Source organism: Bison bison, unplaced genomic scaffold, assembly GCF_000754665.1.
Source record: "Bison bison bison isolate TAMUID 2011002044 unplaced genomic scaffold, Bison_UMD1.0 scf7180017864167, whole genome shotgun sequence".
In the NCBI taxonomy this organism is placed as follows: domain Eukaryota; kingdom Metazoa; phylum Chordata; class Mammalia; order Artiodactyla; family Bovidae; genus Bison; species Bison bison.
In genome coordinates, this window is record NW_011494739.1 from 2,953,061 (window position 1) to 2,967,564 (window position 14,504).

Sequence of the window (14,504 nt, forward strand, 5' to 3'; positions counted from 1 at the left end):
TTCATTGGTTCTAAGCCAACTCTACAGCTTGTGTCACGCGCAGGCGGAGAAGGCGCGCAGGCGCACTTGCTGCGTAAGGCCCCGGAAGTGGTGGAGCCAACGGCCCGACACACCCGTGGCCGTTCTAGCGCCCGCGGTGTTCTCTGGATCTGACATTTATCCTAAAACACCAGTTACTTGGCGTCAGGGTTCTCGCGGAGTAGATAAAGTTGAAGGAGGTGAGCGAGTCTTTCGATCGTGCCCGTAAGTAAGATGGCGAGAAGGGCAGGAGCAAGTTGAGGCGTGCGGATCGATAGCGCAGCGCTCAGCGCGACGCCCTTTGCGCGTGCGCAGTGAACGTGCGCACGGAGCGATTGATCTTGCAGGATTCGCGCCTCCATTTTTCTAGGAGAGAGCGGGAGACGGAGAGAGCGGGACCAGCGGGTATGGGGAGCCAGGGTTGCGTGGAGAGTGTTGGTGCGGTCGGCTGGGACCCTTGGGGGACCATCGGGAGGACCAGGGCGGGACGGGAAGGGTCATTAGTGAGCGAGGTGGCGTGCGCCCTGAGTTGCTGGGCTCGGCCTGCACTGTCCCTTCTTTTCCTTAATGGACTTGCTCCCACTCTCCCTTCCATACTTCGTTGGCCTCTAGGTCGGGGTCATAGCGGAGCGTTCGGTGAGGGGGCGTCTGTGTTCTCGCCCTGGTCCTTCTTCCAGCTCCAGGTACAACTTGTCCTGCACTGGGGTCTTCCTGCCCTCGGGCTGTAGCCCCTTCATCTGCCAATTTGAGGATGGTAATTACCTGCTTACTAGCCCAGCGAGTGAACGTTCTATGGGAGTTAAGCGGGGTTCGTCCTGTCTTATTTAATCTCTTGGTACGCCGGTTGATGGGCCTAACATAAGTGAAGAGACAGGATGACAAAGCCACATTTTCCTTGCAGTGATCACTGATTTCTTTGAGAGGCTTCATCATGTCTGTTGTGTCCTAGTGTTTACACAAGCATGGATTTACATGTCTGGAAAATCCCATGGACGGAGGAGCCTGTTGGACTGCAGTCCATTGGGTCGCTAAGAGTCGGACACGACTGAGCGACTTCCCTTTCACTTTTCACTTTCATGCGTTGGAGAAGGAAATGGCAACCCACTCCAGTGTTCTTGCCTGGAGAATCCCAGGGATGGGGGAGCCTGGTGGGCTGCCGTCTGTGGGGTCGCACAGAGTTGGACACGGCTGAAGTGACTTAGCAGCAGCAGCTCAACCCCCGTCAGAACAGCACGGTAAGAGCACAGGCTCTGGGTTAGGATCCAGGCTCCGCCGTTTACAACCTGTTGAATCCTGGGTGAGTTAACCTTTCTGGGCCTCCAGTTGCCCAGCTCTAAAATGAGATTAAATGAGGGTTGAATGAGGTATGCATATTTGTTGTTTACACACAAATATGTGTATTACGTACTATGGCTTGGCGAGCATGCTCAGTCACGTTGGACTCTTGTGATCCCATGGACTGTAGCCTGCCAGGCTCCTCTGTCAATGGGATTTCCCAGGCAAGAATACTGGAGTAGGTTGTCATTTCCTCCTCTAGGGGATCTTCCCCACTCCAGGATCCAACCTGGCAGGTGGATTCCTTACCTCTGTGCCACCTCATTATATGTTGTACTGAATGTCTAATGGATTTTCGGTTCAGTTCAGTCGCTCAGTCGTGTCCGACTCTTTGCGACCCCATGAATCGCAGCACACCAGGCCTCCCTGTCCATCATCAACTCCCGGAGTTCCCTCAGACTCACGTCCATCGAATCAGCGATGCCATCCAGCCATCTCATCCTTTCTCATCCCCTTCTCCTCCTGCCCCCAATCCCTCCCAGCATCAGAGTCTTTTCCATTGAGTCAACTCTTTGCATGAGGTGGCTAAAGTACTGGAGTTTCAGTTTTAGCATCATTCCTTCCAAAGAAATCCCAGGGCTGATCTCCTTCAGAATGGACTGGTTGGATCTCCTTGCAGTCCAAGGGACTCTCAAGAGTCTTCTCCAACACCACAGTTCAAAAGCATCAATTCTTCGGCCCTCAGCTTCCTTCACAGTCCAACTTTCACATCCATACATGACCACAGGAAAAACCATAGCCTTGACTAGACGGACCTTTGTTGGCAAAGTAATGTCTCTGCTTTTCAATATGCTATCTAGGTTGGTCATAACTTTTCTTCCAGAGAGTAAGCGTCGTTGAATTTCATGGCTGCAGTCACCATCTGTAGTGATTTTGGAGCCCAGAAAAATAAAGTCAGCCACTGTTTCCACTTTCCCCGTCTATTTGTCATGAAGTGATGGGACCAGATGCCATGATCTTCGTTTTCTGAATGTTGAGTTTTAAGCCAACTTTTTCACTCTCCTCTTTCACCTTCATCAAGAGGCTTTTGAGTTCCTCTTCACTTTCTGCCATAAGGGTGGTGTCATCTGCATATCTGAGGTTATTGATATTTATCCTGGCAATCTTGATTCCAGCTTGTGCTTCTTCCAGCCCAGCGTTTCTCATGATGTACTCTGCATATAAGTTAAATAAACAGGGTGACAATATACAGCCTTGATGTACTCCTTTTCCTGTTTGGAACAGTCTGTTGTTCCATGTCCAGTTCTAACTGTTGCTTCCTGACCTGCATATAGATTTCTCAAGAGGCAGGTCAGGTGGTCTGGTATTCCCATCTCCTTCAGAATTTTCCACAGTTTATTGTGATCCACACAGTCAAAGGCTTTGGCATAGTCAATAAAGCAGAAATAGATGTTTTTCTGGAACTCTCTTGCTTTGTCCATGATCCAGAGGATGTTGGCAATTTGATCTCTGGTTCCTCTGCCTTTTCTAAAACCAGCTTGAACATCAGGAAGTTCACGGTTCACATATTGCTGAAGCCTGGCTTGGAAAATTTTGATCATTACTCTACTAGCGTGTGAGATGAGTACAATTGTGCGGTAGTTTGAGCATTCTTTGGCATTGCCTTTCTTTGCGATTGGAATGAAAACTGACCTTTTCCAGTCCTGTGGCCACTGCTGAGTTTTCCAAATTTGCTGGCATATTGAGTGCAGCACTTTCACAGCATCGTCTTTCAGGATTTGAAATAGCTCCACTGGAATTCCATCACCTCCACTAGCTTTGTTAGTGATGCTTTCTAAGGCCCACTTGACTTCACATTCCAGGATGTCTGGCTCTAGGTCAGTGATCACACCATCATGATTATCTGGGTCGTGAAGATCTTTTTTGTACAGTTCTTCTGTGTATTCTTGCCATCTGTTCTTAATATCTTCTGCTTCTGTTAGGTCCATAGCATTTCTGTCCTTTATCGAGCCCATCTTTGCATGAAATGTTCCTTTGTATCTCTGATTTTCTTGAAGAGATCTCTAGTCTTTCCCAATCTGTTGTTTTCCTCTATTTCTTTGCATTGATCGCTGAAGAAGGCTTTCTTATCTCTTCTTGCTATTCTTTGGAACTCTGCATTCAAATGGGTACATCTTTCCTTTTCTCCTTTGCTTTTTGCTTCTCTTCTTTTCACAGCTATTTGTATGGCCTCCCCAGACAGCCATTTTGCTTTTTTGCATTTCTTTTCCATGGGAATGGTCTTGATCCCTGTCTCTTGTACAATGTCACGAACCTCATTCCATAGTTCATCAGGCACTCTATCTATCAGATCTAGCCCCTTAAATCTATTTCTCACTTCCACTGTATAATCATAAGGGGTTTGATTTAGGTCATACTTGAATGGTCTAGTGGTTTTCCCTACTTTCTTCAATTTAAGTCTGAATTTGGCAATAAGGAATTCATGGTCTGAGCCACAGTCAGCTCCTGGTCTTGTTTTTGCTAACTGTATAGAGCTTCTCCATCTTTGGCTGCAAAGAATATAATCAGTCTGATTTCGGTGTTGACCATCTGGTGATCTCCATGTATAGAGTCTTCTCTTGTGTTGTTGGAAGAGGGTGTTTGCTATGACCAGTGCATTTTCTTGGCAAAACTCTATTAGTCTTTGCCCTGCTTCATTCCGTATTCGAAGGCCAAATTTGTCTGTTACTCCAGGTGTTTTTTTACTTCCTACTTTTGCATTCCAGTCCCCTATAATGAAAAGGACATCTGTTGGGTGTTAGTTCTAGAAGGTCTTGTAGGTCTTCATAGAACCATTCAACTTCAGCTTCTTCAGCGTTACTGGTTGGGGCATAGACTTGGATTACTGTGATATTGAATGGTTTGCCTTGGAAACGAACAGAGATCATTCTGTCGTTTTTGAGATTGCATCCAAGTACTGCATTTCGGACTCTCTTGTTGACCATGATGGCCACTCCATTTCTTCTGAGGGATTCCTGCCTGCAGTAGTAGATATAATGGTCATCTGAGTTAAATTCACCCATTCCAGTCCATTTCAGTTCACTGATTCCTAGAATGTCGACATTCACTCTCGCCATCTATTGTTTGACCACTTCCAATTTGCCTTGATTCATGGACCTGACATTTCAGGTTCCTATGCAATATTGCTTTTTACAGCATCGGACCTTGCTTCTATCACCAGTCACATCCACAGCTGGGTATTCTTTTTGCTTTGGCTCCATCCCTTCCTTCTTTCTGGAGTTATTTCTCCTCTGATCTCCAGTAGCATATGGGGCACCTACTGACCTGGGGAGTTTCTCTTTCAGTATCCTATCATTTTGCCTTTTCATACTGTTCATGGGGTCAGTACCCAGTAAATGTTAACTGTTCTTATGATCAGTAGCCTCAGTAATTCTGCAGAGGGCATTGTGTAGTTAAAGACATTATCCCCACCCCTTTACTACAATCTCCCACTTTCAGAATTAGTAGAGCAGCAGTACCAGAAGGTACTGGTGTTAATAGGCTGTTGACCACCCTTCTTATATTCTCTCTTCTGTGGTCTGTCTTTTAGTTTTCTTCTCTGCCACAGCCACTTGTCTGCCAGTGACTTATTCTTTATTGTTGTTTCCCATCTCTGGTGTCTGTACAGACCTACACATATGTACAGAGGTTGATATTTGTAATCAGATTATCTAATCATGTTCACCAGTTGGAGTTCTTTTTTTTTCCCCATAAACTCAAAAACTAACAATTATTTACAATTTTCTCTTTTGCTTTCTGAGACTGAGAACTTGTAAATCAAAGTGCACAGTCCTTCCAATTTTTCCATTTTTTTAAGTAGTTGTTTCCGCCATATCCTGTTCACAAATATTTTATTAAGCAGTGCTTTCCAAAGCGTTCAACTTGACTTAGTTTTCATTACATGATAGCTTTTTTGCCCTGATGTTTTGATTTACTGTGTAATTAAATTATGTAACATAACAAGCTCCATTGTCTTAAAAGGTGTTTTAAGAATAACCATAACTGACCTTAGTAAATGTAACAGCTTAGGCTGGTGGAAACAGTAATGTCTGGGCATCTACAATAGCAGCTCTCTTACCTATTACAACATTACCAGTGTTTTATTAGCAGAACAAATGGAAGATTCTGGGGATTGCAGTGAAAAATTAAAGTCGCAGGTGGCTAATTTGGCAAAGAAACAACGATGAAGAGAGGTCTAGCTGTAGATGTTGGCTGACATATTTTGAGCTGTCTGTGTGCCAGTGTGCACAAAAGAATCTACATGCACCATCATGTTTAACCTTCACTGACTTTTGAGAGCTGAGGGCCCTGATCTCAGAGAAACATAGTTGCCAACCAAAGAGAATGCTGGTAGAGCTGGGATTTAAACCCTGGAAAGTCTGACCAGATTCCTGTGTTGCTTCTGTGGTTTACTCCTGCCTTTGCCCTTCATTATCACTTGTTTTCTCTTCTTACAGCTGGCAGAAAAATTATCTTCCTCTTCTCCAAGATGTACAGAACCAAAGTGGGCTTGAAGGACCGCCAGCAGCTGTACAAGCTGATCATTAGCCAGCTGCTCTATGATGGCTATATCAGCATTGCCAATGGCCTCATCAATGAGATCAAGCCGCAATCTGTGTGTGCACCCTCGGAGCAGCTCCTGCATCTCATCAAACTTGGTAACTTGTGAATGCAAGTTCTTCATTGAGCCCATGACAGTTTCAGATGTTTTTCAAGATGATTGCCCTTTCGTTTCAGTGCTAGTATGTATCAAGTACAGTGCTAGATACTGGAGGAGTAAACAAAGTCCAGATTGTGAAGGTTTTGAGCTGATTCTGTCTAGCCTCTGGATCTTTATATGAATTATCTGGTGCTTTCTGCTGTTCTGTTTATTATTGCTTCAAATCTCAACTCAAATGTCATCTCAGAGTCTTCCTCATCTCTTCTAAAATAACTTGAACATCTTCCCCATATTTCCCCATTTGCTCTGAAACAACAGTCCTATTTCCTTCATTATAGAATCACTGTCTGAAATTTTCTTTATTGTTTAGAGTTGTCATTTCCCTCACAATCCTTACCACCCACTGGAAGACTGAAAGTTTAATGAAAACCTTGAACCTTGTCTTGTTCAACAGTGTATCCTGGTGCTTGCCTGTGTCATAGGAAGCAATAAGAATTACCATACATGTGTGTACCCTTTGACTTGGCAATGTAAATTGTGAGATTAGCCTGGGGAAATAGAATGATTTCCACTGAAATGCCCAGCAATATGGAATTGGTTATAAAGGTTCTCGTATCCATAAAATTGGGTCCAATGGTGTGATGTGGATGAACATTTATTAAACTGACCAGGTGTTTATTCTGTATGGTTAAATGACCAAGTAAGTTACCATGTTATATGGTGTGGTTTTATTTTTAAGAAATGAAACAACTGTGTGCATGGAGAAAGGCTCAGAAGAATTCATATCACCACGTTAGCAGTAATTATCTCTGGGTGATATATATCATACAAGATTATGTTTTTTTGTTCATCTGCATTTCTGATTTTTTCTATACTAATCAACATTGTTTGTACAATGTCAAGGTATTTTTCAATTCAAAATGAATATTCTTGATTGACTTTATTCACAGCTTAACACTTTTTCAAAGGTGTTTCACTAGTGCTACTACTAACACTATGTCTGACTTAATGAGCTCCAAAGCTGCTAATGACAGATCTCGACATGCAAAATATTAAAATTCAGCACGGGAAAAAGTGAGCGATTTAACTACAGAAGTGCTTTTTTTCAGCTTGTATAGTTGTGGTTAAAGTAGAACATTTCGGAGACAAGTATCTGGGGAGAGGACTTCACCTAGTGGAGCCTAAGCTCCCACAACCCACATTGCCTTACAGTCTCGTCACTGTGTGCCCCCAGCTCAACATACGTGATTCTGTACAGTAGTAGTGTCATATGGCTCCAAGAACTAATGCATTGACATTGGCAAACAGCATTCCCAGTTTGGATCAAGAACTTTGCCTTGTCCTTTTAAAATACTGTTTTTCCACGCCTTTCATTTTTACTGCTTTCAGGAATGGAAAATGACGACAGTGCAGTTCAGTACGCAATTGGTCGGTCAGACACAGTTGCCCCTGGCACAGGAATTGACCTGGAGTTTGATGCAGATGTCCAGACCATGTCCCCAGAAGCATCAGAGTACGAAACCTGCTACGTCACATCCCACAAAGGACCCTGTCGCGTAGCTACCTATAGTAGAGATGGGCAGCTAATAGCTACTGGATCTGCTGACGCGTCCATAAAAATCCTAGACACAGAAAGAATGCTGGCCAAAAGTGCCATGCCGATCGAGGTGAAGATCCCAGTCACATCTTACCGTTTATCTTCTGTTGTCCCTTCTTGGAAGAATGAGAGTGAGTACACTTAGAGTTTCTCTTCTGTCCTTGTTGGCCTAGGTCATGATGAATGAGACCGCACAGCAGAACATGGAAAACCACCCAGTGATTCGAACTCTTTATGACCACGTGGATGAAGTCACGTGTCTCGCCTTCCACCCAACAGAACAGATCCTCGCCTCTGGTTCAAGGGATTATACTCTTAAATTATTTGATTATTCCAAACCGTCTGCAAAAAGAGCCTTCAAATACATCCAGGTGAGGAATGTTTGGAAAGGAGCTTCTTTTTTTTTTTTCTTAAATACAGTGAGCTGATGTGTGACTCTTCTCTTTCTAAAAGTTGTCTCAGTGGTCATCCTATAAACAACAAGGAGGATGCATTGCCTGCCACAGATGGCACGGTTCTCATGCTGTCAGGCACCAACTTCCTCTGGCCACTCAGGACAGCTGGTGGTCAGAGAGATGGTTCAGAATTCACATCACTCTTTAAAGGTTGCAGATTCTTGCTTAAAGACAAAATATAACCAACTTCTCCACAGTGTAACTTATGAGAATTACAAAATTATTTAGTTGAGACACTCAGGTATTTGCCGAAAAAGCAACATTTGGTTGCCTTATTCTGAATACGCAGTTCAGACGTTCTGGTGTTTTTGTAGTGGCTTCCACCTCAGTATTTGGAGCCCTGGGACAAAGAAGCTATTCTTTTTGGGGGCGGATCTTAGTTCCCTGACAAGGGATCAAATCTGTGCCCCCTGCAGTGGAAGCAGAGAGTCTTAACTACTGGACTGCCAGGGAAGTCCTAAGGAGCTATTCTTAAAGTACAGTTGTTTATCTTTATTGACTAATTGTATATGAAGGTATCGTGTGTGTGTGTTAGTCTCTCGGTCATGTCCATTTCTTTGCAACCCCATGGATTGTAAATATAACCCGTCAGGGTCCTCTGTCCATGGAATTCTCTAGGCAAGAGTGCTGGAGTAGGTTGCCATTCCCTTCTTCGGGAGATCTTCCCGACCCAGGGATTGAACATGGGTCTCCCGCATCGCAGGCAGATTCTTTACGGTCTGAGTCACCAGGGAAGCCCCACAAATGTATCATAGAATGATAATATTCCATTCTGAGTTCATCCATTGTTTATTTGAAAATAGTGAAGCTCACTTCTATGTTCTTTGGAATAATCTTACAAGTAAATAGTTTTGGAAATCTTTGTTTAAATGATTCTCTCATTAAGTTCTTGTTCTTCTCGTGCCTGTGTAATATCTGGTCATTGTTTTATGGATTCTCTGCATTGGCCAGATATTCTGTGCATTTCGTCTAGGTTTAATAGTGGTTTCTCCCCCCAACCCGTTCCTCACCCCCTCTCCTGACAGGAGGCTGAAATGTTGCGCTCCATCTCCTTTCATCCTTCGGGAGACTTTATACTTGTGGGGACTCAGCATCCAACACTTCGACTTTATGACATCAACACATTTCAGTGCTTTGTCTCTTGCAACCCTCAAGATCAGCACACTGATGCCATATGTTCAGTGAATTACAATCCTAGTGCCAACATGTATGTGACTGGTAGCAAGGATGGCTGCATCAAATTATGGGATGGCGTCTCAAATCGATGCATCACAACGTTCGAGAAAGCACATGATGGCGCGGAAGTTTGTTCTGCCATCTTTTCAAAAAATTCTAAATATATTCTGTCAAGTGGAAAAGACTCTGTAGCTAAACTTTGGGAAATATCAACAGGACGAACGCTGGTCAGATACACAGGTACGTAAGAGGTTGATATCAATTCACGTTTCTGAGATGTTTTAGTGTCCAGACCTCTCGAAACAGATGCACACAATAAATCCATGTGAGTCAAACAAGAGGCAGAGCTGGAAGTACAAGCCACAGTTTCTTAACTTGGCTCATCTCAGTATGTTAACAACTAAAATTAGATCTGATTCCACGCAAGTAACACTTGAGAGTTTGGAGGTTCATTTGTTTACCCACGGCCTGCCTATTGCCCACAAAACATGGACGTAGTGCAGAGAAAGCCCTCAGTGAGTGAGAGGGAAGGTCTTGGTGTGTGCCTGAAGAGAGGAAGTCCCCAGAAGAGACCCCAAGTGTTCTGGACCTATATAAATACACGATGATGTTAGTCTGATTGTCTGATTAATTCACATTGGTCTCTGGTTGTAACAGTTGTCCCAGAGCTCTTTTTACGAGATCCATTTAAATGGATCCTAACCCTAGCAGTCAGTGTTCAGATTTAACTATTTGATAGTAAGTGTTAAAATATTGTGTTTCATCCTTTTGATCCTCGTAGCAGCAAAGGCTGTTCGGTAGAAAACCAGCTGGTTTCCTCTGTTGTGAGCTGTTTGTGTCACACACTGAAATTACTGTGACCAGAACTTAAAACTCAAAAGAAAACAACACTATTGTAAGGGCTGTCCTGGGGTGCTAGTAAGTGAAGATTGGAGAGTTAGTGACCTGGGAACCGCTAGGGTGCAGCATAACCTACCTTAGGATTATCTCGTGGTGACCAGCGTCAGCTTCCTTCTCGGCTTCCTCTGTAGCTGGTGCAGCACGGAGGAGTCATTTTTGTTTTAGGAATGTTTGGAACATTTTTGTAGTTATATGTGGTTGATTGGTTGGTTTTGCTGGAGAATTTGGATTTGGTTTTTAAATGAGATAATACTGAATTAATATGCAAATTCCCTTTTTTCCTAATTCACAGTTTAAGATCCCTTCATGTCAGCACTTTTGGATCTGTTTTTCCAGTTTTAATGTTTAGTTAGAATTCAAAGGGCTCTTGAAATAATGAAAGAGAAGGGAAAACTATCAAGTAAATATTAGACATTTTGATATTAGAAGTTAACTTAAAACACTGTAAACAAAATTAAAATGCGGGACTTCGGAGGAAACATCCATAGCATATGTAATAAACATGTCAGATATTGGTCAGTGAACCCAAGAAAAGATGGCCAACTTCACCAAAAAACCTAAGAAACAAAAATGGAAGTATCCTTTTCTTGTTCATCAGATTTTAGGAATTTAAAAGATTGGTATTGTCTAGTATCAATAAACATTTTGGGAAATCACGTATTGTTTGGAATATTGATTGGTAAAATATTTCTGAAGGGCAGCTTGGTGTCACAGATCAAAATTGTAAATATACATATATTTTTGACCTGCTATACCCACTGTTAGAAATTTAAGAAGAGTCTTGGGAAGCATGCACACACACTCAGTAATGTTTGTTGAACACTGAGCCTGCCAAGTGGACTGGACATCATACCTCCTTTTAATCCCCGAAGCATCCTGAGGACAGGTGCTCTGATTATCCCCACAGAACAGATGAGGCCTGGGGAATGTTAAGTCATTTTTTGCAGGGTCATGTCCAGAATAAGTACTGAGTCCAGATCCAATACCACAGTGTGTATTTTTACCCATTGAGCTATATTCCCCTCTTTGTAGGTCACCACATGTAGTAGGCTCTGACTTATATAAATTAGAAATGAGTATATAGTGCACAGAGATATTTGGAAAGGTTGTTTATGAAAATGTTAACCCTGGGTATAAGGTTATCAGATTTTTTTTTTTTTGGTAATAGTTTATGTAATACTTTAAACATAAAATACGGTTTTTTATTCATGGTCATTATAACGCATTAAACTTCCTTCTGGAGAGTGGCTGCTCATACATCCCAGTGCTTCTAGTGCTGGGAATTTAATCCCAAAGAAATAATGTATTCTCCACCAAGGATGTTTATCTCAGTATCGCTCTTGGATACAAAGTGAATGCGTGGCAAGAAAAGGATCGTTAAGTAATGGTGCTTCCAAACAGTGGGCTACTTTGCAGCTAGGAAAAAAGCATGGAGAAGTGTACCCAACGTGAAGTTAGATAATGTGGCACCACTTGTATATTCTTTTCCTTTTTAAGGTGTTTTTAAGAGTTTCCAAAATTGAACAATAAATGTATTACTTCAACAATTAATACTGTGTTTATATCAGTACAGCTAATAACAAAAGTAGAACTGGTGTCTAAGTCTGGTGTCTAAGTCAAAAGTAGAACTGGTGTCTAAGTTCTAGATGTGAACTTGGAAAGCTGGCCCTGGCACCCAGGCCCCTAACCTCTCGGTCTCTGCTCAGGCGCTGGCTTGAGCGGGCGGCAGGTGCACCGGACGCAGGCTGTCTTCAACCACACAGAGGACTACGTGCTGCTGCCCGACGAGAGGACCATCAGCCTGTGCTGCTGGGACTCGCGCACGGCCGAGCGCCGGAACCTGCTCTCCCTGGGCCACAACAACATCGTGCGCTGCATTGTGCACTCGCCCACCAACCCCGGCTTCATGACCTGCAGCGATGACTTCCGGGCACGATTTTGGTACCGGAGGTCAACCACAGACTAGAGCTGCCTGTGCTCAACAGGGTTCTTTTCTCAAGGACTCTGCCCTCTTCTCCACCAACCCCCTCCTTGTCCGTCACCAGCCTCAGTAGTAAGTCATCGCTCCGTCTCCAGCGGTTGTGCTGCCACCTCTACATCCTTCCGGGATTTGTATGAAAGAATCTTTTTTTACCTTGATGGAGAATCATGGTGGAAAAAGTTGGAAACACAGATCTGTGCGGTTGTTCTGCGCTCACTGATTATTACAGTGTGATTTTCATCAGTTTTGTAAATACAGGACTGGCTATTTCTCTAGACTCTTGATCACTTGAAGGATAGGGTATTAAAGTGCTTTCTGGATCCCACGTGGATCTGTCATGAGGAATGTGCATCCGGATATTTTTGTCAGCTTCTGTGCCTGTTCTGCATCCTCCTTGTATATTTCCAAAATACATTTTGGCAGATATATAGGCATACAGCTCTGAGAATCAAGGGTTTTATGCCATATAAAGTTCATTTTAGAAAATCTCTCAATTCTATCCTAAAATGCCGTCATTCTGATAATAAAGCTCAGACCTGCAACTTTACTGTCAACACACGTTTCACTTCAGTGAAATGAGCGGCCAGCTTTTTTCTGAAGATTCGTAGGAGGTGTGTGTCCCAGCACACTTCCCTCATAGTCCTTGCACAACCTAAAACGCTTATCTTCAGTAAGATAACCTTGTTACCCTTTGATGGGAAACATGGACAGTATAGTCGATCTAATCAAAATTAGGTGAACCGCCTCCTGCTGTCAGGTGTTGCTCATCGTCAGGAATGATCTCTATCAACTGACTTTCTCCTCACGTGATTTCAAATCTTAGCTTTCAGTTCCCTGCAGCATGTACCATGACTACTCATCTTGGATGCGCCCAGCAGCGGTGTTCTCAGAAGTTTTTTCCTTTTTTTTTTTATTCAATTAACCAAATAATACAGGTTTTCTTATTCTTAGAATTTTTTATATAGCAACAGTACTTCTCTGGATTCAATTCTAGCCTCATCAGAGAGCGCTGAGCTCCTCTTACCAGATAGATGTTCTGGTTTATCCTTATTCCCCAATACAGATACCTCATGATCTGAGTAGGAGTACCTAGAAATACAATCCGGGATCATTTGATAAAGATACTAAATAGACTAATTGTTTTATGTTATAGAAATTAATTTATAGTCTTCTGAAGTTTACTGTTTAAAACTTCTGCTTTAGACGTTATCCTTAAGGATCATTTTAACTCTTTGATCTATAAAACTATTTTCATGTTAAGTCACAGGTTATAGTTTAGGTTTCCAAAGAGCTATATTTTTGGGTCCATAGTGAGTTTAAATTTATTTTGTTTCTCGATTCTCCAATATTTGAGCTTGGCCATCTGTGGGTGCCGTTTTTATAAGACTGAAAGAAGCCTGCTGAGCAGAATAAAGGATAACCAGTTCTACCCAAGAAATTACCAACCAAAACTACCCACATTTTGCGACTTTGAGCCTTCGAAACGGTAAAGTCGAGGTCTAAGTTTTCTGCTGCTCTCTGGGAGGCACTAGGATGGGCACACTACGCTCTTGATGCTGGTTCCATTGGACCTTTTTAACTGCTCACGAAATGATAATGCCCACTTTTTTTCAGCTTTTGGAATGGTCTCAGCAGTGTGTCTGTAGTTTCAGGACTTGTGTTTACAAGATCAAGATGCTTCCACGTGTGTTTCCAAAATAACTTCTTTTTAAAATTTTTCTTCTTTTAAAACTCACATTGATGTTTCGAACTAGTGTAAAGGGACTTGGTTTCCTCACATCCTTAATTATACCACAGAACACTTTGACATGCAGAGGGTGAGTAACATTCAGTCAAGATCAGAACTTAAAACTTCAATGTTATTTTTTTTAAAGATATGTGATTTCTAAAATAAACTTTTTATATATAATGATCATTTAAAGCTAGTTTGTTTTTTGGGGGGAGTTCTCTTGCATGTTTCTGTGTTACAACATAAGGTCTTCAACAGCCATTGTGAGTTTGGATTGATACCTCTCTCGGTTTCTCTAGTGTTTTGTTCTGGAAACCAGACTTAATCACCTGTAGATGTGTATCTTTGCTCTTTTATGAATTTAAAATTTTGAGTATAATCTGTTCCTTTGATCATTCAGAGGAATCTACCTTTTGTCTTAAGTTTTGGTTTCCCTTGCATGCATGCCTACATTCTCAGTTGCTCAGTCATGCCCAACTCTTTGGGACCCCATGGACTGTAGCCCGCCAGGCTCCTCTGTCCATGGGATTTTCCAGGCAAGAATATTGGAGTGGGTTGCCCGTTGGCCTGATCCATTGCCTGTGCATTCCTTCAGGGGACCAGAAACAGGACCTCTGGGCTCAGCTGACTTGGAGAACTGCTTTCTCGGTGTGCACTACCTAGGTCATTCCTTG

The 14,504-nt window shown here is 42.7% G+C and overlaps 1 protein-coding gene across 2 annotated transcripts; it reads left to right on the plus strand.

Annotated features, from left to right (window-relative positions):
* The first annotated feature begins 83 nt into the window (after positions 1 to 83).
* On the plus strand, positions 84 to 14,010 carry CSTF1 (cleavage stimulation factor, 3' pre-RNA, subunit 1, 50kDa). 2 transcript variants are annotated; one of them, XM_010841805.1, is made up of 6 exons: positions 84 to 218; positions 5,790 to 5,990; positions 7,382 to 7,659; positions 7,763 to 7,960; positions 9,070 to 9,460; positions 11,827 to 14,010. In XM_010841805.1, exons 2-6 carry the CDS (start codon positions 5,822 to 5,824, stop codon positions 12,084 to 12,086), a joined length of 1,296 nt encoding a protein of 431 aa, XP_010840107.1. In that variant the 5' UTR covers positions 84 to 218; positions 5,790 to 5,821; the 3' UTR covers positions 12,087 to 14,010. The 2 variants fall into 2 exon arrangements, with proteins under 2 accessions (XP_010840107.1, XP_010840106.1); XM_010841804.1 differs by lacking the exon at positions 84 to 218 and adding an exon at positions 321 to 423.
* The last annotated feature ends 494 nt before the right edge of the window (positions 14,011 to 14,504 follow it).